Source organism: Agrilus planipennis, unplaced genomic scaffold (assembly GCF_000699045.2).
Source record: "Agrilus planipennis isolate EAB-ADULT unplaced genomic scaffold, Apla_2.0 scaffold269, whole genome shotgun sequence".
In the NCBI taxonomy this organism is placed as follows: Eukaryota; Metazoa; Arthropoda; class Insecta; order Coleoptera; family Buprestidae; genus Agrilus; species Agrilus planipennis.
This window is the reverse complement of record NW_020438982.1, coordinates 239994-263901: the sequence shown is the minus strand read 5'-3', so window position 1 is coordinate 263901 and position 23908 is coordinate 239994. Positions and strand designations below refer to the sequence as shown.

The window sequence follows — 23908 nt, the reverse complement described above, 5'->3', positions numbered from 1 at the left end:
TTTAGGCTTTGTAGGATAGTGTAGGACTTAGTTTATCATGTTTAACAATAAAACTTAATTTTCTTAAAGCCCCTGATAATGTTTTTGATGATCATTTTTCAATAGTTACTCTACGACAGCATCTATGCTATCATCTACAATGGTAAACTTTTTACTTCTTTTTGGAGTGGACAAAATATCCAATTATTACACAACGGGGGTGGGGGTTGCACGACAGCTAAAGAGTAGGTGACCAAATAGGAATGCATTTTTCGTAGATGACGAAACAGAAATAGAAAAGATGGATACAGGTATATTTTTATGAGGTGACGAAATTGACGAAACAAGAAACTACCCCCCCCCCCTCCTGTGCCTCTGCCCCTCCATTGTTCTCAAATTTAATATATTTTTATAATTTTCGAACAGGTTAATAAATAATAATATTACATTTAGATTTTGAGATGTCAGTATTTTGGCCATTAGGCTTATAGCAGTTGGGATTATGAGTGTTAAGATTTTAAGGTGGACCCCAAAAAGACACAATATAGCATTAATAATTCCTACTCCATTTTGATAATTAGGGAAACAAAGCAATAAGCTACAGATACGTATCAGGATTGAGTAAAGTAATTTTTAAAATTTAGCTGGAGGTTATAATTTAGGACGAATTCTTACTCGGGTCTAAAAGCCGTCGTTGCTTGGAGTTCCTTCCTAACGTTTCGCTAGCACGAGTGGCGAGCTTCTTCAGAAGTCCTTCCATCTCCGATGCTGGATGTGGACTAGATGTTAGGAAGCCTTTAGGCTTTTAGATTCGTGACAGGATAGTATGAGAAATAATAAATAAAATTCTTCTTATCCATGTGACCCTTAGATAACAGGAATTTTCAATTTATGTACGTGTAACATACATATGTATATTCAAAATAAAGTTTTAAAGTTCTTCCGTCAATATTGTCAGTCACTAAATCGGGGGTGGTTTTTATTATCCACAAATGTTGACAGCCTTACCATTCTGGGAATACATTAACAGTTAACTTAGGTAATGACAATAAAATCAAAGTTAGTAAATACTTATTGCGGGAAAACCCCATCAACAAACAAATAACACAAAATCGTTGCACGATTCAATATATTTTCTGTGTATGTGTTCTTAAACCCAACGCGTGTACACGTCCATTGCAAAATTTTATGGAACTATTGTTTTACCTTCAATAAAACAATTTAATGGATTGGAAGGTCGTAATGATGTTGCTTAACTGGAAGCAATTGAAAACGAAGAGGAAAATTAATAAAATTTTTCGCCGATAAAGACCACCTGGTCACGAGAGTGAAGGGCTCCGATGTCCGCCGCTGGTACCCTGCCTACCAACGGCCGATAAGCCGTTCAGAGATGGTTGCTGATGGCCGTAAGCCGAATGGGGTCCGGCACCAAGTGCTTGCTGTTCTTGGACGACGTCGTCACAGTAGTGTGGAGTTGTCGCGCTAATCTAGCAGTCGATTGCTCGCGATCAGTCATTAGTTGTCTGCAAAACGATCACTGTGGCCGCGCAACGACTCAACTCGATTCCCCTGTTGTCGTTGTTATTATTGTTGTTGTTGTTGTTTTATTTGTTGTGTGTTGAACGGTGCAGAGCGAGTCATCTGCCGTACATGCCCACTTGCTCTTTTTTTATCGCTGTTGTTAAAGTATTAACGGGTATGTTCACAACGTTCTTCGCGACCAGCAGGTAATCGAAGGAAACGCGAAGATGAAGGCCGACACCGCGCTCAGGGTATTCAGCGGAGGCCGGTGGGCCTTTTGGAATTTTAGTCCTTTTTTCTCAGGTAACAAACAGATTGCCATATTTCGTTCAATGGGTTAATTAGAAACCTTTTTCGGTTCTGTCTGATGGAGTTTCAAAGGTCTGCATTCGGTTATTTTACTTTTAATTGGTCATACGTTTAAAGTTAGAAAACAGTAACTACCTATTCGAAATGGACAATAAAAAATAAGTCATTAGTTCTAGAATGATAAGCACTATGATTAATTAGTCGGGAAATTGAGGATTTGTTATTAAAAAACACGTAAATATTCGTTAATCATTGTTATTGATTATTGTTACAGTTTGATAATTTTGAGTTAAACTGGTAACTTATTTTTGGATCCTGTTAAAATAAAAAAACAGTAAAAACATAGATTAAAGAACCCATTTTTTGTAAAAAAAAAAGGTTTGATGATCCCAAAACCATTAGGTATCTCAAATGGACTAAATATAGCGAGTCAAAATATGTGGGTACCAATAATCAAAATGCTGATTGCAAACAAATTTGGAATAATTATTGTAATCCACCTGTAAAACAGCTTAATGCATGAAATAACTAGGTGCTACATGTTATATTTTATGTTTAAGCGTTTATGTAAAAATTTAATTAATTTGAATTTTTTTATTCAAACGTGTATACGTTTCTGGAAAGCCTTTTTATTTATTTAAAAGCTGTTAGTCTAACTTGTGTGGTTGTAGGGATGTTTTTTGTATTGGCCAAGGGTGAGCTACATCGTTGTAGATATCGTTGTGCCCATATAACCTGAAAAGTTACATAAAAATGGCAATTTAAATTCGCAAGTTTGTGATCCTAAATAACTTAAGACGTCTTGAGTTCCGTGATGATATTATCGAGTTGATATATAATAGTCATGACAGAGCTTACTATGACCTAGCTGTGGATTTTCATAGCGCAGAAACTATAATAATTATTTTTTCACGTCTTTGGAGATACAATCTCGTAAAAGGCCAAGCTCTCAATCACATATTTGTACCTATGCCTACACTTTAGAATTCATTTGAGTAATTGACGAGTTAGGGGGGCTGTTTTTTTTCTGTTTGGTATAAACTAGTCAAGACTCGGAAAAAGTAGTGCCCCCTCGCAGACTGCATATTAAATTCCATCCCTTGTGCTTACGCTATTTTTCACTTCCCCTCACTTCTTTGTATCACAGTGGATTGAAATTTGATTTTTAACAATGCTATAAAAATTTCTGATAGATACATCAAGAGTGCTCCGTTATAGTTTTCGGGCTTTCTAGCTGTTATCTTTCAAAATTACTTCCCAACGTTTCGCAGACATTCTCAAGGGTGGAATCTGAAAGTTTTCTTGAAGATGTCTTGCCCGCCGTGAAAGCTTACACAAACATTCAGACATCAAAAGTTCATGATACGTTCTGACCTTAATATTGAACTAATGAATGTTTCTTTATTAAAACAATTCATTATATGTATTTTTTTTATCTCAATTATTAGCAGCGTTATCTATCAATACCTATACGTCGACCTATTGCTAACTTATAAATGGAATTATTATTGCGAGGTGTGTAGTTAATTTTACATATTTAATTAATATGATAGTCCAAATTGAGTTTGTTCTGATGGGTTTTTGCACTTAAATCAGATTACACGTTAATGTACCATTCAATTTAAAATGTCTTTATTGTAGTGATTACTAATTCCTTAATTAAAATTATTTCGTTTGTCGGTATGTATTTTTCTTTTACCGTTGCTGTTTTCGATCTTGTTATATAAGATTTTAGAGGCGCATAAAATTGCGGAAAGCACGCAACTAACAATACCGTACTTCCTAGTGGTTATGCAGCAGGTGTCTGTTTTTTTAGATCCTTCGATGATGTTATTAACACATCATGTATCGCCAAAGAATTCCGCTTTAATAATACGTATAAACGTATAAAAAACGCCGATTTTAAATTTAATGCCTTTTTTATAAGCAACCTTTGACTGTTCGGAGTAAAATTACTAAAATTAGACGTCTGATGTACCTGTACTGACTACATGTTATTAAAGTTCAGTTCCTTGATTTTTTTTTGTGACTGTCTGTCGCCGATAGCACTTCTAAGGATTGCAGTAATTAATAAAAAAAAAGCGTTGGAAATATCTTTTTAAAGACATTTAAACTGAGCTATAATTTTCTTAGTTTTTTTTCAGGTTAGGAATAGTTAGGTACTCTAATGAAATTGGGCGCTTAATTTTTGATTTAAAATTAAGTATTTTCAAGAAGCGCCTAATACTAAGAAATGTGCTAATTGTTTCCGCTTAAGGCTTATTTTAGACTTGGATTTCCCCCAAGCAATTCAATGCACTGTATAAATAGAGTTAACCCTATTGACAGTAAAACAGCGAGCGAGTCTACTACATGATTCGTAATTCGATTCCTAATCTGGGAGGTTTTTCTTTCTATAAAATTAAAGCCAGTAAATACATATCGTTCTGGTGGATTAGGTCAGAGTTATAGTTGCTTAGATTTTTTATTTCATTTTTATACTACTCGGTACCCAGCAAAACTGCAGTCCGGTACATCTCTTAGTAAAATATTGTAGTGGTTGGTTAATGATTTTGAGTTTATTTTTGATAAAAAGAGTAATTTTTAATAGGGATCACATAACGGATAAGGTAAAATGTTTACCGAACATAAATTACATATTTCTTTGTCGACATTTTTTTTTTTGATGAAATGGAATAACTTTTTCTATGTAAGATTCCCGCTCAATTCGCCTGTACTATATAATAGATTGGTGTATGTAAATATTTCTTTATTTAACATACCTATATTATTTTAAGAAACTATTTTCGAAGATACTATAAATTTTAATTTTTTTGGTAAAAATATTTCTTGCTCGGTTTTGGCAAATTTAATTTAGGTCTTCTGAAATTTATTTTCAAAGGTGGAGATTTAAATGAAATCATTTTACGTCTGACGATGAGTAGAACGTAATTTAATTCGTCATTTGCTGGCTATCACACTTTGACATTTATTAGGCAGTTCCATTAATAATTCCTTCCTGCATACGTTTCTAACCGATAATTTTTTTGAAGCCAAGTGAGCCGATAGAGAACAATTTAATAATAAACTAATATATTCATACATACATTGGTTTGTGTATCTTCCGGGTGATTTTTTTATTTATGAACACGTACATCGACTTCAATATAACACGTATGATAATTAGTTTTTTCGGTCCATTAGCGAATGTACCAACACTCTGTGTATTTGTACGAAGACTTTTACATACTATATAATAATCGTACATCTTTTAACTGCGATCTAATGCTGGCTTTATAATACGTATGATTACGTAGTATACGTATTAAAAACGTATAAGAAAACGGTAAGGCAGGCTTATCTACCTACAATCACCGTTATTGTTATGTCAACATTAGGTACGGTCTTGTACTTGGCCTTTAAACCTTTTCTTTGTTGCTTTGTTGCAAAAAAAAAACATTTTAATTGGTTGATACGCAGCGCCTTTTAATTCAACGTGCGAAAATGATTTGTAATGAACGGTAGTTTGGCTGTAAGAGGTGTAGAAGGGTTGGTGTAAATTCCATCCGAAATACACTAATGGCCTTCAAGGGGTACGTAAATTCCGTCCGGGATATTTTAATTGCCCTACGTAAAATCCGTCCGATATATCGGATAATGCCTAGTTCCCTCCCATATACCAGTTTTTAATTAGGGTTAAAATTTTCGGTATGTCGAATTCCCTCCTAATTATACATCAATTGCCTCCCAACGGCGGCGGATGACCTAGAGCTAGACGCACTTGAATTTCCAAATATTGAATTTGTTAAGGTAGTGGGAAACCATTTTAAAATTAAATAAATAAACATTTCATAACTGATATGTGTTTTCTTTCTGAAATTATTTTATCTTTAATTTACTGAAGTACTGAAGTGCACTATAAATATATATTTATTTTCGATAAATAAAATCGGTAAGTAGTCGTTAACTTAATTATCGGAGCTGATATGAACGGGAGGGAACTCGGCTAGTACCCGGGAGGGAATTCGGCATTACCGGATATATCTGTGCTTCAGGGTGCAAAAGTACTTCGTCATGGATAGTACATTTAAAAGCTCTCCCGAATAATTATTTTTCTCACTTCCTGTTAAAACTGCTGCAGAGACCTACAAGACCACAAAGTATTTTTGTGGATTTCAAGAATGTAGTAAGCAAACTTGGTTTTGGTATTCTCCTGGCATTTTCCAAGACCAATTTTGTCTTTATACTGACAAAACCAAGACCAATACTGAACGAACAAGACCAAGACCAAAAACGCGAGACCAAACGAAAAATTATTACTTAAGGTGGAATTACGAATTAAACTATTCGAAGCAACTTTGATATAATCTTTTCTTAGAACAAAGCATTTTTAGTATTTGAAATTTTCAAGGCCGAGACCAAAACTGAGACTGTATCAGTAAGACCAATACCAAAACTAGGATTGTCTTGATTTTGGTCATCACTACGAGAAAGCAATTGCTTTTTGTCTTTCATGATTCTAGGTCAACGAGAAATACTCGTTAAGTTTTGACTGTCGTACCTTTTGATTGCGCCTTGATTTTTTCGCAGCTCTAAGGAATTGCAGACCAGAGTATTTGATATTCATTTAAGTGTTTTTCTATTTGAATTGCTGGACATTATAATCATACAATTAATGTTGTTTTAGCATTTAATTTAACGCCTTTCAAAATCAATAAATCCTTCTAATTTCCTAATTAACTTTTTACTTCAAAACCTAAATGTTGCACTATTTACAGTTCTCTTTGTTATGTACACGTTGATTATATAGTTATTTTCACTTTTTTCTACATAATTATTAGTTAAATCTATTTGTCGTTAATCCGGTCATTAACACGTTGGGTAATAAAATAGCTTTCAATAACACATGAGGATTTTTTGAAAGTACCTGCTTTGATAGGAGTACTTTTACCAATATCTACATCACGAATTAAATATACCTGTAGATACATATACGAACATGTGTTTAATAAAATTAATAAGATTAATGTCTTCGTCGGTAAAAAATTTACGATCAGAGTAATTGACAGAAAATTAGATATGCATCTATGCAGCAAAAGTAGGTAAAAGTGAATTAAAGTCACGATGACAACAAATGTCTTGTTGTTACTTAAAGCTAGTATGGAATCACTGATTTTTTAACACTGATATAAAAAGAGAAAATGCCTACAAGAAAGTGTGTAATGTCTGTTAAATTGTTTTTTGAAAGTACCTTAATTTCTTAAAAATGATTTGTATTGTTACAAAGTTTTAATTTTTACTACCTCCTCTTTCATTTTTGAGTAGTTAATGCTGATTTATGACTAATGCTTCCAAGTAATTTCAATTTTATTTCGTTTCGCTGAAAAGCAGACGTGAAAAATCCATTAAATGTTCACATATCGAATAATTTACCGTACTAATGCTACCGTTATATTGTAAATTTATTTGTTCCAAATTACATTGTTCGCAAAACGTGAAAGTTACGAACGATTTTTTATGGTTTATAATTTTATTGAATAAAAATCATTATTTATTAACTGCGCGGTCGCCTTTTTTTAGTTATGGTTAATGCTGTGAATAAAATGTGGTAAAAATTGTTTATGAAAATTTTTGTAACGGTTAAAACAATAGTTTTGTTTTGTTCAAAGTAGAAAAGCGCTTGGAAATAACGGTAATTTCTATTTTTGGATAACTTTCTGATAGCAAAAGTCTTACGTTTTTTTCCTTTAGCAATTGTTATCGGAAGAATTGTAGGACAGTGGTGGCGAACCTTTTTTGTACGCGTGCCAGAAAATTAGCAGTATTAATTATCGCGCTCCTAACGTACCGCACAGCTTTTGTTTGGGAAAAATTGATATATATATATATATGCCTCCTATTTTTCTAATGGCAAAACTTATTTTTCGATTTCTAGTTCAGCACAGCATTTGGGTAGTTTCTTTTTTAATATTCAATTTTTTACCTCCCCATCTTATTTGTTCCTATTTCGTCACCTGACTATCTGAAATAAACTAGGTACTTCGAAATTACTTCATCTTACTNCAATTTCAAAAATTAATATACAAAAAGTAAATTAAAATAAATCGTTCACGTGCCAGCAATTCGCCATCACAGTTATAGGGGACAAAAATAAAATAATTTACGTCAAATTTCACTATTGTAGTGGCACGTGATTTTTAACGATTTAAGTTTTTTTTGTCAGCTAATTTTTAATATATAGCGTCTATCTTTTGTTCCATTGTTGATGGCCTTTACCAAAGTAAATTTTGTACGTATCTCTCGCTGTGCAACACGAATTACTGTAATGCAGTAGCTTTCGAAGCTCATTAACTTCATAGTGTATCATTTTCAGTAGTTGTGCGCGCGCAACGTCCGTTGCATGCTTCAAACTGAAGAATTGATTTCATTTTTCCTGTTGAAACGGAATCCTCAGTATGAAATATTAGATACGACATACACCTGCCTCCACTTTTATTTTTAATACTTGGTATTGACAAATTTTTAATTATTTTGATATGGCAACTAATTTATAATTGCTACTTAAAAAAATTGTACAGTTTAATAACTATAAAACCTATTCTGTCTAATATCATCTTACAAAATGAGTGTTAAATATATACATTTAGCACTTGAATATTGATTACGCAAAAAAGGACATACCGCAACCGTTTTGAAATCTACTTTTTATTGTGATAAAAGCCAGTATGGCACAAATACTGGATTATGATGCTGTAAAATAACAATTATTGCCAATGATATGTGCCAGCTGCTGAAAGTATTACAGGGGCATGATTTACGCAAGTCTTCTTAGAATAAGGCAGGTAGGACAGGTACCACATTGATACCCAGAAATAAAAAGATGAAGAAACAAAGATACTTATAATGCTTCACTAATTATTATTTATCTCGCGAACTTGATTTTGCTGTCGCTATTATGTTTATGTGCTGTGGCGGAATCCAGCCGCATTTAACTTCAATCAGTCTCGTGATAGCCGAGCGTAAAAAATCAAATGACATTGCCTTGGAATAATTATATTTCTCTGTTGCTTATAACCGTATTTCCTTTAGCTGGTGATATTTCGTACTAAGAAAACCCACTTCTCGTTGCTACTGTTAACCTGCTTTTAAAGGCATTTATTGTCGTGCTGTCTCTTGAAAATACCTAACAGTCAGTTGCGAGAAAAAATGTCAATGCAGCATTGAGCTGTCGCTCGAGTCGGTAATATCTATTGTAAATGTTATGGGTAGGTAATATGCCGAAATTATTTATATTCAGTATGAAATTATGGATTTGTTAACTGAGAGAAAGAAAATTTTTTTTGGAGTACCCGGTTTGGATTCGGTACTTTCTTTTAGTTATCCGGCCGTGTACCGGATAATGACGCTAGGTACTCAGTGGTGCCGGATAATTCTACCAAAGAAAAAAATGTAACATCAGCAATAACAGTTTAATAAGTATAACAGAAAACCTACCTAATAAAAATTGGTAATTAAAATTGTATTAGGATAAGTAGTTTACCCTAATTTTGATATTACTTGTTGATTACCAAACTAAATTACTTGTTGGTATATCAGGTTTTGATTAACGATAACATGCAGTATTAAGCATGATAATTCCGTTTGAACTCGACCATTTCGTTGAAAGAGCCTCCCAGAAGGAAGGCATGAATCATTAACCGTAGTGATTTTACCGGGTTACCGACACAGCTAATACCCGGATAACTGGGTACTCGGCAAAATCACTATCCAGAGCATCCCAGCTTTATTCCATTTTTTTGATGTTATGCTTCTTTTGGAAGTTGCACAGTTATTGTAATTAATTAATTAATTATTTTTGTTAAGGTTTTTTTATTTTTGTCCATTTACGTATTCTGAAACCCCGTATATTAAGCATTTACTTTTTGATTTCGTACCCATAGTCGACTCGGATTCATGCCCCATTAGAAAGCTTTTACTGTGTAAGCTCCTTAATTCAGCAAGAAAACGGAAGAAGCCCCTTGTAAGCATTCATTATTCCTTTATTCTTCCTGTTTGTTTAACGGAACGGAAGTGTTATAAAATCCGCCGCTACTAGGTTTCGTATCGTCTTCTGCAGATTAGTGTTTGTAAGGATGTATTTTTTACTTTAAAAAAAGTTTTGGAATGATAACTGCATATAACTGTAGAGTGCAATGGATAATACAATCATTCACAAAATTGTTTTATTAGTTACATATTAATTAATTTGAAACATATGAAACATCCACGTGAAGTAGATAGAATTCTAGGTACTCATGTACAATAATGCGTAGGTTATCACGGTCAAAGTATATTTATTGGTATTTCAAGCTCCTAATTCCATGACCTTTCCTAGCAGATTCCTTTGATATTTGATTCGTTTCCCATATTTTACTGCGGAAATGACGTGTATTTCAATCAATGTTTATTTTTGTTTATGCATAGAATCTAGAATACTTAATTTGGTAAATGTCTATATGATGGCCTATACCCCCTTCGGGGATCGAAAGAGAAGGTCTCCCCCACCACTGTATCATAGAAAGTTCGTGGCGGTCTCACCCCCATAAAAGTTATGGGGGTTAAATAGGGGTGGGCGGGATCGAAAGAGGGTGGTCACCTAAGTAAAACCACATAAAAAATTGCGGCGGTCTCACCCCGTTAAAAAGTTATGGGGGTTGAAAGTTGATCATTTTGACAATTTTCATACACTATAATTCAAATAAAATTCAATAAAAAAATTATTTTCAAGCGGGTGGAGGTGGGGGATTGAAAGAGGGTGGTCACTTGAACAAAACCCGATAACCTAACCTACCCTATTGATAAAGATATTTCAATAATGTTTTATATAACTTTCTCAATATTTTTATGTATTTTTCCATTAGTTTTACCTTTGAATATTGTTTAATAATGACTATATAAATATTTACATGCCTAGAAATGTATAAAATTTGGCATATTTATTAACTTTGAACCTCATAACATTTTATGAGGGTGAGACCGCCACGAACTTTTTATGGTACAGTGGTGGGGGAGACCTCCTCTTTCGATCCCCCCTGGGGGCCATCATCTAGACCTTTACCCTTAATTTTTATTAATTTTTCAAGAATTAACCATAGTTTTATTTATGTATCTATTTTCCGCTTGTTCTCCTTAGTTTGGATATGAGTAGACAATCAGAGCCAATGTACTGTCAGGTCTTATATTTCAATGCAAAGTTTCATATATCATGAATGGAATAAAAAACCTCACCCTCAATTATTCTGATTCTCTAGTTATATGTATATATCTAGGTATATTATTTTACGAAGTGATACAGTGGATAAATAAACAATCAATACTTAATCACCTACTAATTACTATTAAAATAATCGATTGTAGATGGGCGTATTGGACACATGTAATTTTATCGGTTCTGACATCCGATGTCAATACATAGTAAATGATAAATTAATGATCCTAAAAACAAAATTAAATAAGTATCTATTTTAGAATGTTAATTTTTTTGTTTGTTTATTGCGATTTTACGTCTTAACTACTAAATCGATTATTATTATGAAATTTTATACACCCATTATCCATAAAAAATGATACTGTTTTCGAAGGATAGAAAAATTAGTTTTATGTGGTCGTCTATGATCTTTGGCATGTATTTGGAGCATCAAAGTGAGCGAAGCTGCTGGTAAAAGCTAGTTTATAATAAAAGTGTAGTTCGTCCATACGTATTGCTAAAGCTCTTCAACCAAATCCCGCAGCCTCATGAGGTTTATACGTTTTGATAGCCTCCCATCTCTCATCTATGGAAAATATTTTGGTTTTCTGCTGTAGGGGTTGGTTTTAAAGATTTGGGGGTTAAAAGATTACCGCCCAAAGAACATCATATACATACAGAGCCAGTAAAATGTCATTCATCTTCTAGGTTCGAGAATGTTTTAAAATTTTCTAAAAGATTCGAGAATATTCCCTAATAAGGGTAATCCGACTTGTTTCTGATAAAAATAACCAATATTTTTGTCACTGTCCAATAGATATCTGATTTTACATACTTTCATTTCTACTTGCATACATAGCAATTCACCTAATGCATATATGTATATTTCATGTTAGATATTATATATACATATATGTGCATAATGATTAGTGTAAAATGGTGTCATTGCGATTAAAATGTTTGGGTGTATACTGTATAGGTAGAGAGATGCATTCTTGTTGCTAATATTAAACTGTCTATCATCTCCTTATTTCCATATTATTGCGATATCGTCTATATAACTTCGATTGTCGTTAAATTAATTCGATGTTTCAGAACGTTTTGTTTTTATTTTTGTGGGACAAAGCCACAGAGTCGAAATGAAGTACCTAGTAAAAAATGATAGTAAAATGCCTGATGAAACTTGAAAACGTCTGTTTAATTATTACTCGCCAACAGTTAATTTACATAATGATTCTGAGCACTTTTGTGTTTTTTATCTTGCCGATGAACTAAATAACTGGTTGAGTACATCTCGTTGCAGAAATTGCTTGCTTTTGATTATCAAATTAGAAATCGTTTAGTTGGATTAAAAATCGTTTTGTTAAAGAATACATGTAACATTTAACTACGAATCTTCTTAACGCTGAAACGTTTAAAAAAAAACACTGTGTAGTAGTAGATACCTGTTACACTTTTCTCCTGTTTCCGAAATAATGTGAATTAAAGTGATTTTGGTTAATCGAAAATTGGGTTAATCCTAATTTTTTGGTGTAGAAAAGTTTAAAATGCATAAATATACGCAGTATTGCAGATATACTTAACAAGCATTTATGCTATATGCAGTTATATATTTTATTGAAAAATTAATTAGATTATTATGAAACCCCAATTCTCATGATTATGCCGCGGTGAAGTCCCAGACGTTTTTCGAGGAATTCTAGATGCGATTTTTTCGTTTAATCGGAATTTAAACAGTTTATTTCAGATAAAACGGATTTCTCATAATCGCTATTCGAATAATTGGAATTCTACTAAACCTAGCACTTTTTTTTACCTTCTATAAAACTTGTGCACCTTTCAGAAAATTGTATTTGATATGTTTCATTATAATCACTACATTTATAACTACAGTACGTCAAATGTTTTAGAAAATAGTATTTTGCGAATGTAAAAAAATCTGGTGGTGAAAATCGCCTACATTTTGACAGGGTTAAAACGTTTGCTAATTTTGATGTAGAACAACATTGTACATTGCATTTTGTTGGTTCTCTTTTTCACAAGAGTAATGACCCGAAACATGATGCAAATTAACGGTTTTTTTTTATGAAAGTGACAAATTAGTGACGTGGAAGTCGGACGGCTTATTTATTTGACTTGATACATTTGAATAAAAAGCTCTCTAAGCTCACAGATGGTCGCTAATAATTCATGTAAAACATAGAAATTAAGAATAATTAAAAAAGATTATTAAAACAGTAACAGTGTAAACAGCATAACGAAACTTATGGGGGGGGACCTATCATTTCTGTTGTACATAACACTGACGATCATTTTTTATTTTTTTGTTGTATGTAGATATTAAAGCAACTTGTTTATCCACATGCACTGTTCAAAAACGGCTTATTGATTCGCTACAGCGATATCCGGCACCACAACTATCCGGTATTCGGCCGGATCCTACAAAAGGTATCGGTTCCAGCTGGTACCGGATCTAAAAACAATCTTACAATTAGTCAATGTTGAAAGTCTTCATTTGTGCAGTAGGTAATCTAAAGTTTAAGTAATGGTTATTATAAGTATATTTGCTTATTAAATAAGTATTTCTGCGGTCCAGACACTTGAAACGGAAATTTATTATTTATTCACTGTCTACCAGATGTTCCATGACGCGACGCCTTCATACATTATTAATTGTTCCCGTTATGTGTATGTACAATTTGTACGTGTCCACGAATATGATTATTATGAAACGAAGATGGTCTATTCTCTATTGAATTTTTTCGGTTTGGTTGCCGAAACAACTGTATACTTAGTGGAACATAACACACACATAGAAATGGCCGGGTACGTACGTACAACCGAATTACGTACGAAATGTTTACAATATTGTTAGTGCTTTGCCTATTATTTAATTGCTTGAAACAATTGTACCATCACACCTAAATTTGAAGTAAGTTTCAGTGCTTTGTGCTTGAAAATGTGCTTCCAGTTCTTTCAGGGTTTAGAAGCACTGTACTTCAAATTATTTTGCGAACAAGTAGGTACTTGGGACTTGGTAAACGAAGTTATAAATGCGCTTTGGGATTTGTTTTTCAACGGGTTTCAAACTCATTAAAAATTGACAATGCTGATGTACTACATCATTGTAATTCATGTTACGTTATTTATAATTCCATTAATTTCAAATTGTCATGATCTATATCTATCATTAAACATTAATTAATACGAGGGCTTGCATTGTAGCTAGTGTCAGTAGATACAGTTACCTTGAAACATGTACTTAGTACTATCATTATAGGGTTGTCAGTCCTAAGACTGGCTGAGCTAATCTTCTCATTTCCCTAAAACTAGAACAACCCACATCCTTAACTATTTGCGAACAATAATCTAATCTAGGTCTACGTCTACTCTTCTTAACTCCTGTGTCTGCTTCTAATATGTCTCTGACTAGACCTTCATGCCTGAGAAGGTGTGCACCAATCTATCTCGCCTATTTTTTATTGACTTCCTTAGAGTCCTCTATTCTCCTATTTTTTCTAATACCTCTTCATTTCTAACCTTCTGTGTTAATGGCATCGTTATCATTCGCCTATAACACCACATTTCGAACGATTTTAACCTTTTCTTTTCCACCACGCCCACCGTCCATGTTTCGTACCCGTACAACGCCACGCTCGAAACATACACCTTTAACAAAATTTTTCGAACTTCTAAATTAACCGTTCGCGAGCATAGAAGTGACTTCTTTTTATTGAAGACAACTCGACCCTGCGCTATCCTCTGCTTTATATCTCTACTGCTCCTTCTGTCCTGACTTATCTGACTTCCTAGATACCTAAAATCAGCCACCTCTTCTAATTTTTCGTCTCCCATCTTTATATTCTCACTTTCTCTACTTTTTCTTCCCTTGCATGCCAGTATTTCTGTTTTACTTTTATTTATTTTCATACAACACTGTTTTGTAAGTACCGCTTCCATTTAGTTTAAAGCTATCTCTAACTCCTCCTTGCTAGATGCTAATACTGCTGTATATGATCTGCAAATCTAAGCATTGTAATCCTTTGCCCCTGTATGTCTATCCCTACAGTTGTACTGCCTTTAAACACCGAAAAAAAGCAAACCGCAATTTGTAGTACTAATAAAGTGCAATTAATTAACTGTCGGTAAATTATTTATTAGTATAAAAAGTGCTTAATCTTTATGTGTATTTCATATACTGTATTGCATTTAATTGTTCATATTTATTCCCTGTTATAATAAGAATCCATGAAAGCGTAACGTTTCAGAAAGTATCAGAATTGAAAGTGTAAACGAGAGCATGCACATTGTGAACAGTGAAGAGTAATAATGGCAAATAACGGATAGATAAACGGATATTTTTATATTCGAACTTCTAAATAATATCCCATTCTTAAGGCCACTAACCTAAACAAAAAGTAAAGAGGAAATTCTGGGTGCAATTTCATAATATGAAAACGGACATGGGTCAATCTTATTATGGCTATTAGACCGATGCAAAATTAAACAAAAAGGAGCACCTTTATGACGTTGAACCGAACCGCGTATAGAAAGCTATTCTCATGTATTAGATAAGTAGATAATTAATGAAAAATATCCCCTCTAAATGTTTCCAACGTTTTTAGTTTGGTGTAATATGTCCGTTCTTTAATTCACTAAAAACGATTAATTGTACGTACTAATTCCAACGGTGCTGCCATAGAGTTTTTATTTTATAAAAAGTTGAATGAGAATTTGAAACTCTGCTACTACATTTTTGTGCCCTGATTAGTATTGGTCGAGTTTTCGTCATTAACATGTCATCATTCGCCTTGGTTCATAGGGAGTTTCAAAAATGAAGTTTTGATTGAATTTGGGTCACTGCTCACATGCCCGGGTATTCCCCAACAGATTTTTAGGTTATTACTGAGGGGTCATAATTGACTGACAGTATGTGGTTCATGGTCCATGTCACTCTCCGTTGATATGACCAAACTTGGAAATTCTCAGGTGATTATTGATACTGTTCAGGTCACTAGTTCATGTCCAACGTGTCAGCAGTGAGTTGAGACTTCATTACTAAGAAAAACAGCAGCAAATGCCTTTGCTATAAATTATTAAGAATAAGTGGGAGGTTAGTCATATATTTGAGTTTTATTGAAGTTTTTACACGGTATACGAAATATACTCAAGTCATCTCTGCCTTCTACTCGGTTAATTTTCTTTTAAAATATTTAAAACAACTATGTTTATACAGGATGGTACAAAAAGCACCCTAAAAATACTTTACATTGAGAGGTTTTTCCGACGAGAGAAATTCTAAACCATGTCCGTTAACACACTGTTGTTCATGATTAATACCAGTTAGTATTGGGATCCGTCAAATGGGAGGAGCCTAAAAACATGGCGCCGATTAGGGAAAATTTATCGTAGTTCCTATAGTGTACCATGCAATTTCCAAGTTTTTAAATTACGATAAAATGATAAGTATTGACACAATATGTGATTGGGCTGACACAAATCCTCGGAAAGGAAATTTCGTTGAAGGTGAGCGTGTTTTTAATGTCAATCACATTATAAAATTCGGAAATAACAAATCCGGAAGCTAGCCTTCAAATTCCGTCAAGTTTACTGCCTACTTTTTACAAACTTCGGATTTAAAAAGTGATTCACGTTATATAATTGGTGAGGTGATTCTGGGTGATTTAAGCAATATCATATCAATGACTTGCACGTGCAAAGCCGATTTAAGAGAACGTTGCAAACACATTATTGCAACTTTGTTGTATTGCAGCAGGTAGGTTCTTAACCTCAAAATACTTATATCGTATCATTAGAATTGTGTTAAATCAATTACACAGGAATAAATAATTTCTCACTTTATAATTTTAGTATGATTCTAGTTTTAAATATTAAGGTTATGGCTGATGGTAAATACTTGCTGAAATATAATCATGTGCATTAAAATGACGTGAACAAATTTTTATTCCGGAATTCACTTCTTTGATACCTACTGCTTTCATCCAAGCTTCTATTAGTTTACTTTTTTCTCTAATTTTCCGAATATATTTTTTACATATATAAAACGGTTAGTTTTTATTGGAAAGTAGTTAATGTAGGTGAAGAGTGAAGATCTATGTCTGAAGTGCTATTGCAGCTTTTCACTGAACATATTAACTTTTTATTTGATTTAACTTTAGAAGAAAACTTCGTCGACTCCATCATCAAAAAAAGTTTTACTTTTTTTATGTGTTTTATTATTTTGATAAACAATTTTACAATTTGCGTGCACAGTTCCTATGTAAATTTCTCCCTCATTCGAATTATAAATTTTGCCACCAGATAGTGTATGCCCATTTGACGGATCCCAATAGAAACTCTAGGAGAAAATAAAAAGTATTGACTTTAATTTGTTAAGATTGTTTGAAATATTGTTTTCTACTGCTTAATGCATAGCTGTAGTGACAACTTTATATTAATTAACGAATATCTCAAGAACCATTGGTTTTAGGCATATGGTACAGTTGAGCTTTTTCAAAGATAATTTAACAAAGTATCCAAAAATGATAAAAAACCAATAAAACAAAAAGCAGCATTGATTGAGCTTTTATTCCAAAACGTAAATGACAATCAACTATTCAACTTTGTCGCGTTGTTGCAAAAATTATAGCCATATCTTTAAAAACAAAGAAGTTATACTTTGGGGCATTTTTTGTAGTCAACCCTCTATAACTAAAACTTTATTTGGTACAATTACTTTTGCCGTTTTATTTTCCTATAACATTTTGTGTGTCATTATGTAAATAGAAGGTAAATAAGTGAAAGACTATTATTGCTCTATTATCGGTGATTAAAAAAGAGGTTTTGTTACGAAAGACAATTTTGCCGAAACTAGGTTCGCTGCTGATGTTTATGGTAATACTCATTTACTACAACAAAATGCTTTTAAAATAATAAAGTTTGCGCGTTATATTTTAACAAGGGTTATAAACTGTTTTAATTCAACGATATTCCATTTTCGCAATTGCTACTCGCTTAATTGATTACTGATTGATAAAAAGTTACACGCAATCAAGCGGATAACTTTTCTTTTGTTTACGATTTCAAGCTTTAATGAACCATTTTACGTCTAAATAAACCAAACTACGCAAAATTGCAGTCGGTTTTGTATTTTTAGTTTTAGGAAATTATATATTAATTGAAAAAAAGGAAAACTTTCGGAAAATACCTATACCTGCTCTATTTTTAATTGTGCATTTTCAAAATTAAAAAAATTTAGAGAAATAAATTCATTAGTTTTACGATAATAGTAAATTAATTATTTTAAAGATATAACAGAATCTGCCTACTCCATTTTTGAGATATAATTTTTTCGTTTGAAGTTTGNAAGGCGTATCCAAACGGGACACAACACTAAAATTGTCCAAACGGGACACACTAAAATTGTCCAAACGGGACACACTAAACTGATTCTGTTCTAACTGAACACACACTTATGGCTATCCAAACGGGATACCTGGTGGTAATGATCCAAACGGGATACTCACAATGATTTTTTCTCTTTTTTCCTCTTCCAAGACGGCTGCTCTTCCAAACGGGAAGTCCGTACGACGAAGAATTTTCAATTTTCGGCTTCCAAGACGGTATTCTTCCAAACGGGAAATTCGTACGCTGATGCCAATTACACACGTCCAAATTGAATTTTTCTTTGAAAACTGCTTTCAAAATCCGGCTCGAAGGACCATGTTTGTTCTCTTGAGGAAATTTTTGTGTTGAGTGAAAGATAACTTTCTTGTATCCTCAAGTCGCACGCTAAATTAATGGCGAGCGATCTAGTTATTGCTTTTCGGAATTGAAAACACTTGCTTTTAAATTAACTATTTATTTACATATGTACAAAATGAAACGTGTGTGATTTAAACTTAAAAAACAGATGAAAAAACAGATAAAGGAAATTAAAGTGGCTATTGAATCTATCTTTTTTCGTTCTAGTTCTTGATCTTTATGAATCTCTCTCAAATGAGCCGTTGCAACCCCTTTTATTAGGAATGGTTGACAGAAACCACCCCACTCTTATCTTACACAAAAAAATAAAGTCGAGCATACAAAACAAAAAACTTTCTCTTAAAACTGACTCGACGAAAATATACAATATAAACAAATAATGGCACTAGAAAGCGTGCTTCTTATTTTCTAGCTACCCTAATAAAACAATAAATTTAAATTCAATAATACTAATCCTAGCCTAGCAAAGTGACACTAAAGGGTCGAAGTATACAACAAAAAGGAGCTATAAATCTATCTAAACATGAAACTTACAAAGAAACTAAAAATAACGAATATCATAAAAAAAGGTTAAAATTTACGAACAAGAGGCATTATTTACACATACTATAAATTAAAAGGTTAATACTGACAGGGGTTGCCACGCTAATTAAACATTTACAATTTAACAAAACTTTACTTCTAACAATAGATAAACATAAACTTAATTTTATACGGTGAATACCGAACAAATATTAATCTGAAAATTCATTTTCGATTTTCCATCCACTACAAACTTCCTCAGTTTATTGAGGGAAAATATTTTTGTTGCTGTTGTCACACTCCCGCCCGAAGGTTTCCTCATTAACCTGAGGAAGTTTGCAGTGGATGGAAAATCGAAAATGAATTTTCACATTAATATTGCATATTAACCACTATTAGTAATTAAAAATGTCATAATGTTTCATAAATTAACTTTTTCCCACTAACACCCGAAAGCATTTACATATAGAAATAGGTCAATAAAATATTTAAAAACTTTTAAAATTATATTGCATCACTCGTGCTATCTTATCGACATGATGGTATTTTTTTAAGTAGTTATTATTTAAGTAAAATAATTTTTCTTTCGATGGAAAACTAAGTGATGTTAATGTATGTACATATATATTATAACGTGTTGTCAAGTACAGAATTACATGGGCATAGATTACAAATCGGATACTTCTACCATATACGTAGATTGCATGTAAAATGAAAATTTAAAAGAATAACCCGTAAAAAAAGGGACTTGTTGAATGACAAAATCGTGCGAATCCAAGAAGCGTTTAATCAGTCTATTATGAACTTATTGTTAGTCTAAACCTTAATAGTGATTCATAGTGGATCTTATTTTAACAAAAAATTAGTACAAAAGTTATCGCAATTTAAATTCTTTATAAAACAGAAATAGTGTCTGTATAAAATGTTTCGTGAAAGTTAGAGACTAAATTTGACTTAATTTAGTTATGTTAAATTTTTAAATTGTGACAAGGTCATTATTGTTTCAGTGATAATTTTGGTATTGGTTATCGTAGACAGTACTTTTATAAAGAAATCGGCGATAAATCGACTTTTGACCTCATTCTTCGAATATAAATAGTAACAAAAGTTAACAGATTATATTTTCAATTAAAAGCAGCTAGAAAAGGGTGGAATTTTTTGTTATACTTAGATATATCTTAATTATAGCTATCATTTTATTCTATTTGATTTTAATTATTTATTAATATTTATTATTTTAACAATTAATTTATTATTTTGAATTTCATGTTATTAATTTTAAATTCTGACTGTGATTTATGTACCTATATGTTTTTGATCTAATTGTAAACGTAAGAAATAAAGTTCTCGGATCATAATACAAACAAAAGAAAAATTCCGATATCTTTATGTAATTTATTAACTAAGTAATCTACTCTGAAGAAGACTTATACCGGAAGACGAAACGTCGGTGGAATTACATAATTAATAAAGAACATTGTACCCCTTTCTAGTTGCTCTTAATTGAAAATATGTTATGGCTTTTTGAACATTTTGATCCATAAATGAAATAGTGTGATTTAAGTTAAATAAAGTGTTTAGAAATATGTAACTTGGGCCTTTGCTTTATCTGTTTTAAACACTTTTTCCGGTGAAAATTAAAGCAATTGGCTCCAAAAATCTAGAGAACGATATAAGGGACGTTTCACAAATTTTAAATCTCACCACTGAAGTTTTTAACTTGATTCTTTATGAAATATTTTGCTAATAAATTTAAATTTATTTCTTTCGTATTATAAACCCCTAAAAAACTATTAAATGATTAAAAATTGTAAATATTATTAATCACCACTCACAAATGTCGACTGATTTAAATGATATAATAAAGTAAATGTCCTTGTCAAAGAGGATATTTGCCGCGCCTTCTGTAACCTACTAAATTGTGTATTTGAAGTCGAACTGAATACTTCATGTAAATACAGGCAATTTGCAAAATTTAGTTGCATTAAACGATGGTGCTTATTTATGTTTTAACAACAATACTAAACCTGTACAATCGCTGTTGCTGTCTTGCAAATAAATTTAGCAGAAATGATACGAAAAAATTGCTTCCTAATTAATTTCGTAATTGCTGGGGAACGTTTTCGTGATCGATGGTTTAGGTTTTCGATTATGGTATGTGCAGAATTGCTATTGATCTACTACGAAATGCAGCGTTTTTATTTATTTATTTATTCTTTTAAATTCGATATTCGTGATGTGTTTTTTCTCAATGACAACCTTGACTATGGAATAAAATTTACGCGAATATGTAAATTATTTAACCCACGGAATTGATGCTTAGAAAAAGTCTCCTTTTTGTTATATTTAATTTAAAACAGTTTATTCCCAAAAGCCATTTTCTTTTTAAGTATATTTTATAACTCCGCACCAATGAAAGTTATTACAATAGTCACAGCTTATGCACTTTTTGTGAGATGGTATTTTCAAGGTATTTCCTTTTTTTTATATAAAAATAGTGACAGTGTTACATTTATATGTATTTAGTGATTAATTTTAGTTTTTTTTTTTTCAAATGCCTAGAAGTATTATTATTTCACGATTGTGTTTTATTTAAAAGTGGCAGAATGAATAAAATTAATTCAGTTTCTATCAGACGTCTAGCTCCAAAAATACGAAGTGTGTTTATACCTTTATTTAACCGCAGTGTGCTTACTAAACATTTGTACACCCACAACAGAAATAATATAAGGTAACAAATTGAGAATCAATAGAAATTAATAAGTTTATTGAATTAAAATTTTCATCTTGAATTATTCATTATTCTGATAAATTATATTTATTAATTGTAAAGTTCTTTTATTTCGATGGAAGCCCCGAATAGTTCAAGATAAAAATTTTAATTCAATAATATAAGAGCAAAGGCTTTCACGGCCGGAATCCATAGTAGAATGAAGATTCGGGCTATAAGGTCTAAGTGAACTATTGTCCTGAGTGACCCAGTGGCTGTCGAGACTTCGAGATATAATCTACGTTCACGTTGTCAACGCAACACTACCATTGAGGATGTCAGCCGCAGTAGCTGACGAAACGTCTGGACAGAATAATTCACTTAGACCATGACCCTATAGCCCGAATCTTCATTCTACTATTTAATTCAATAGTATCGATTGGAAAAAAGGGGCTTCAAATATTCCATGCTTAGTCACAGGGGCGGGGGGCCTACGTTTTCGTCACGTAGTCAAATTCCTCAAGGGAAATCTTCGAAATCAAAACTTTCTGCTTGCAAAAAAATGATTTAAAACCATATTTTTTTTACTTACTAAAAGTGGAGGGGGTCTTGACATTTACTTTGGGTAGTCACCGAGAAGGAGGAGGGTAAAAAATGGGTCACGTAGTATGGGTACGTTCCCTTAGGTGTTATTTGGTATTAAAGAGATCCATTTTACTTTGTATATTTTAATATTAATTTAATGATGTAGTGTAGTGCCTAATCTTCAAAAATTAGTCTTAGATATGAAAGCAGTGCTGAATTTATTTTAGAAATTAATATCGTTCGGAAATGTTGATGTTAAATGATGGAGCATTCAATGACCACGTTTTCTTTTTTGAAAATTTCCAGTTCTTTCTGTATTGTTTTATCCGTTGCATTTTAAATAGACAAAGGAACTGTTAATGGGTCAATTTGTTACATAAGACCGGTAGGTATCAAGCACAGCCATAAGCTTGGTCTCCATACGCTACACGAATGTGAATTGTTGTGAATGAGGAGCGGCATGCCACCTGCATATAAATAATAAAAGCATGGAAACTTTGTTCACGTTTTAATAATAGGAAGGTGACATAACTTCAAAATTCCATTAATTTCTATCGGTAGTGGTAAAGGGAACTTTATCAACTGAATGTATATAATAAGTACATACACACATTAACATCATCATAAGGTCGTCAGTCCTAAGACAGGTTGGACACACCTCCACTCTTTCCTATCCTCAGTTCATCTTTGCATTTCCCTAAAACTAGAACAACTCACATCCTTATCTATTTGCGAACAATAATCTAAATCTACTCCTCTTAACTTCTGTTTCTGCCTCTAATATGTTTCTGACTAAACCTTCATGCCTGAGAAGTTGTCTTACCAATCTATCTCGTCTATTTTTTATTGACTTCCAAAGAGTCCTTTCTTCTCCTATTTTTCCTATTACCTGTTCATTTCTAACCTTCTCTATCCACGATATCCTCATCATTCGCCTGTAACACACATTAATGGAAAAATGAATATTACTCCACAATTAAATCGTATACATATTTTATAACGGTTAGGACTATCCAAATGACGCAGTTATCCTAATATGTGCTACCCCAAGGGTCTAGTAATGGAAGTCAATAAACTGCTGGACTGTACTTCGGTCATGTATAAAATGTACGAATTATTCTAAAGCAGGGTCATAAGACTCCCACATGAAGAGTCTTGTACAGCATACTATAACATTAGCAATTTCCAAAAAACATATCAAATACGATATACTAATAATCAAAGAAACAAATATTTACACCGTAGTCTAAGTCTAAGGAAAAAGAGACGCTGACAATGTTGAAAAAGAATTTTTATTTATTAAGGATTATGGT

The 23908-nt window shown here is 32.5% G+C and overlaps 1 protein-coding gene across 2 annotated transcripts in view; it reads left to right on the top strand.

Moving 5' to 3' along the window:
• LOC108741331 (tyrosine-protein kinase Btk29A) overlaps nt 1-23908 on the top strand; it is a 55469-nt gene that overhangs the window by 9443 nt on the left and 22118 nt on the right. Inside the window, exon 1 of one of the 2 annotated variants that reach the window (XM_025975543.1) lies at nt 1444-1803. The exons of the other annotated variant lie outside the window; for it this stretch is intronic. Within the exon in view, the coding sequence (XP_025831328.1) occupies nt 1728-1803 (76 nt within the window). The 5' untranslated portion in view covers nt 1444-1727. Of the gene's footprint in view, nt 1-1443; nt 1804-23908 lie in introns of those variants that run through there. 2 annotated transcript variants of the gene reach the window in all.